Below are 2751 nucleotides of genomic sequence, written 5' to 3'. Positions count from 1 at the left end.
TTCCTTTCAGTGTTTGCATTGATCCTGTTTGAAGTCCACTTTGAGTTATTGTTATTGTTTGAGTACTTAGGGTGATAGGTTTGTGCAGATAAGGCAACTGATATGCTTGGTTTGGAAGTAGCAGCCTCTCTTTGCCTTTCTTCTTGCCTGATCATACTGTAGGCTCTGGCCACACTTAGTAATGAATGCATTAGAAGCATTTGTCCCCTTATGTTTGAATAACACTCATCGCCCCATGAGAAATTGCATAAGTCGTTTCATCTGGTCCCTTTCAACAATTTGTTTACCATTCTCACATGTGCAAGTACATGTGCACATATGTGGAGCCTCTATAGCATCTATCTCATCCCAGTAGCCTTTGAGTTTGTGGTAATAAGTCTCAATAGAGCTTTGTTGCTGCTTAAGTTGAACAATTTCATTTGATAGTTGATAGATCCTATGACCATCTAATTGTGAATAGTGTTCATTCAATTCCTTCCAGAGCTCACACGCAGTATTAACAAAATTCAGAGAATTACTAATTTGATCTGTTATGGTGTTAAGAATCCACGAAATGATCATATCATTTGTTCTCTCCCAAAGTGCCCAAGATTCAGAGTTTATAGCTGGTTCCGTGAACTCACCGGTAACAATTTTGAGCTTGTTCTTTGCATTTAATGCAATCATCATCGAACGTTTCCAGGAACTGTAGTTATCAGATCCTGTGAGTTTCTTCGATATGAGTATGAGGCCTGGATGATCATTTTGATGTAGAAAGAGAGGATGATTTGGTGAATTGTAGTCATCTCCCGCCGGAGCTCCACCAGATGAGGTTGTCGAATTGATCACCATTTTTGTTGAATTAGGTTAAAGATTGAATTGATGAATGAATTTTATGTGTAATTGATAACAGATTAAGTGATTGATTGATGTAATTTGTGCAGAATTGATGTTTGATATGAATTGATTGATCGGATGATGAAATTAGGTCAAATTTGGGATTGACGAACAGAGTTGTGAGAGATTGATGATGAATTAGATGATCGATAGATCGATTGATGTAAAATGATGAGCTGATTTGAATCACAGATTGTGATTCTGCTCTGATACCATAAAAGCAAAATAAAGAAGATGAATCTCAAAAGATTTCCATTGATGGAAAATAAGAACTTGATACAGACTCAATACATTTGCAATTATATATACTATCAACAACTGAAAAACTGAATGGACTAACTACTTAACAACTTCTGCAACTAACTAACTAACTTCACTATTACAATAGCATAATTTAAATGATGTTACAGCATCGCAGGTGCTTATGTCTTTGTAGATATTGAGAAGATACCAAGTTGACCACAGAGTTGACTTCTTTGACCATGTCTTGAGCTTGTTGTATCTCTTTAATATCTTAAGTTTTCATCGTTTATTACAATTTCAATAGATAAATATCCAATATGTATCTCTTCCTTTCATGTTTGACCGATTTAAAGGCTTTGTGTTTTCAATTTTGTAAATTTAAGGTTTGTGTTTTAGCTTAGGGTTTAATTTCATGTTTCATGCCCATGATACTATTTTGATTGAATCTAATATTTGTATATGATTGCAGAATTTATATTTGACATGGATGAATGTTTTAAGATCTTACCATTATTTTTCTTAATAATGTTCGAGGACAACGGATGAAGATGAACAAAGGGTACGATACAATACAAAGACAATATCTTGAAATGGAATACATGTTTTGATTATATCCCACGCATTAGTTGTTTTTTGATGAAGTACTTGAATAAGAAAATAACAATAAAAACCTTTAAAGGTGTATTTTGGCCATAACCTGCAAGTCGTATTTTGTATACAATCAGATTTGTTTTGTATTTTAGCCCTTTATACAATCGGATTTGTTTTGGATATAATCGATTTTTTTTTTAAAGTAAGCCCCAAAAATTTAGTCAATGTGGGTTAAACTTGGGTCTCCAATAATATAGATTCTCAAGACCTACCACTGAACTACCCCATGGATTGAATATAAATGATGTTGAATCTTACAATTAAGGGTTAAAGTTGATCTCTTAATTTTAAACATGTTCGCTAGCCATTTGATTTTGTTGCAAGTGGGTTTAAATTGTATTATTATGGTTATCGATTTAGAAATTTTAACTATTTCTTTTAGTGAATGTATGCTTTAGCTCTATTTGTAGTGTTGGAGTATGTAAGTCAAGAAGATGGAAGGTGTGTTGCTTCAGAAGTAGCTCTAAGTTTTAATATTGTAATTTTGCAACTCTATTTTTTATGAGTTAGCTCTATCTTTTATTACTTAATTCATACATTTGGTGTGTCATTCTTTATTTTGGTCTGTATACTTTAATGACATATAGCTCACAAATTTGTCGGATTGGTAATGGGTCACAAAGAGCACCGTTAATGTAGATCTATACACAACAATTTTCTTTAAATCGTCACCAAGTTTATATTGATTTTTATATGCTTAACCCATGTAACTTTATATGTGAATGGCATGGTGATATCTTGGAAGGATATGTGAATGACATGGTGATACTTTGGAATGATATGTGAATGGCATGGTGATAACTTGGAATGATATAAACCACATTTCATCAATACACCCGTTTTCACTCATTAACACTCGATCAGTTTGTGAGCTTTATATCACGATCCACGTCATATTTTGATGTTGTTAACCCATGCAAATTCGAGTTCATATTTATATCAATCCAATCTCGGAAGGGGAGTAATTGTAAGCTGCAGATA

The 2751-nt window shown here is 33.3% G+C and overlaps 1 protein-coding gene across 1 annotated transcript; it reads right to left on the bottom strand.

Moving 5' to 3' along the window:
- Positions 1-225: 225 nt before the first annotated feature.
- Positions 226-831, bottom strand: LOC139848765 (uncharacterized). Its single transcript, XM_071838465.1, has one exon. The coding sequence runs from the start codon at positions 829-831 to the stop codon at positions 226-228; it is 606 nt and encodes a 201-aa protein (XP_071694566.1).
- Between the last annotated feature and the right edge of the window lie 1920 nt (positions 832-2751).

The sequence above is a fragment of the Rutidosis leptorrhynchoides genome, chromosome 5 (assembly GCF_046630445.1).
Source record: "Rutidosis leptorrhynchoides isolate AG116_Rl617_1_P2 chromosome 5, CSIRO_AGI_Rlap_v1, whole genome shotgun sequence".
NCBI lineage: Eukaryota > Viridiplantae > Streptophyta > Magnoliopsida > Asterales > Asteraceae > Rutidosis > Rutidosis leptorrhynchoides.
Note: the sequence above shows the minus strand (reverse complement) of the source record. Positions and strands in the feature narration are given on the sequence as shown.

What these genes read in the sequence shown, in the direction of transcription:
- LOC139848765 (XM_071838465.1), bottom strand. Translation starts at nt 831, where the DNA reads ATGGTGATCAATTCGACAACCTCATCTGGTGGAGCTCCGGCGGGAGAT.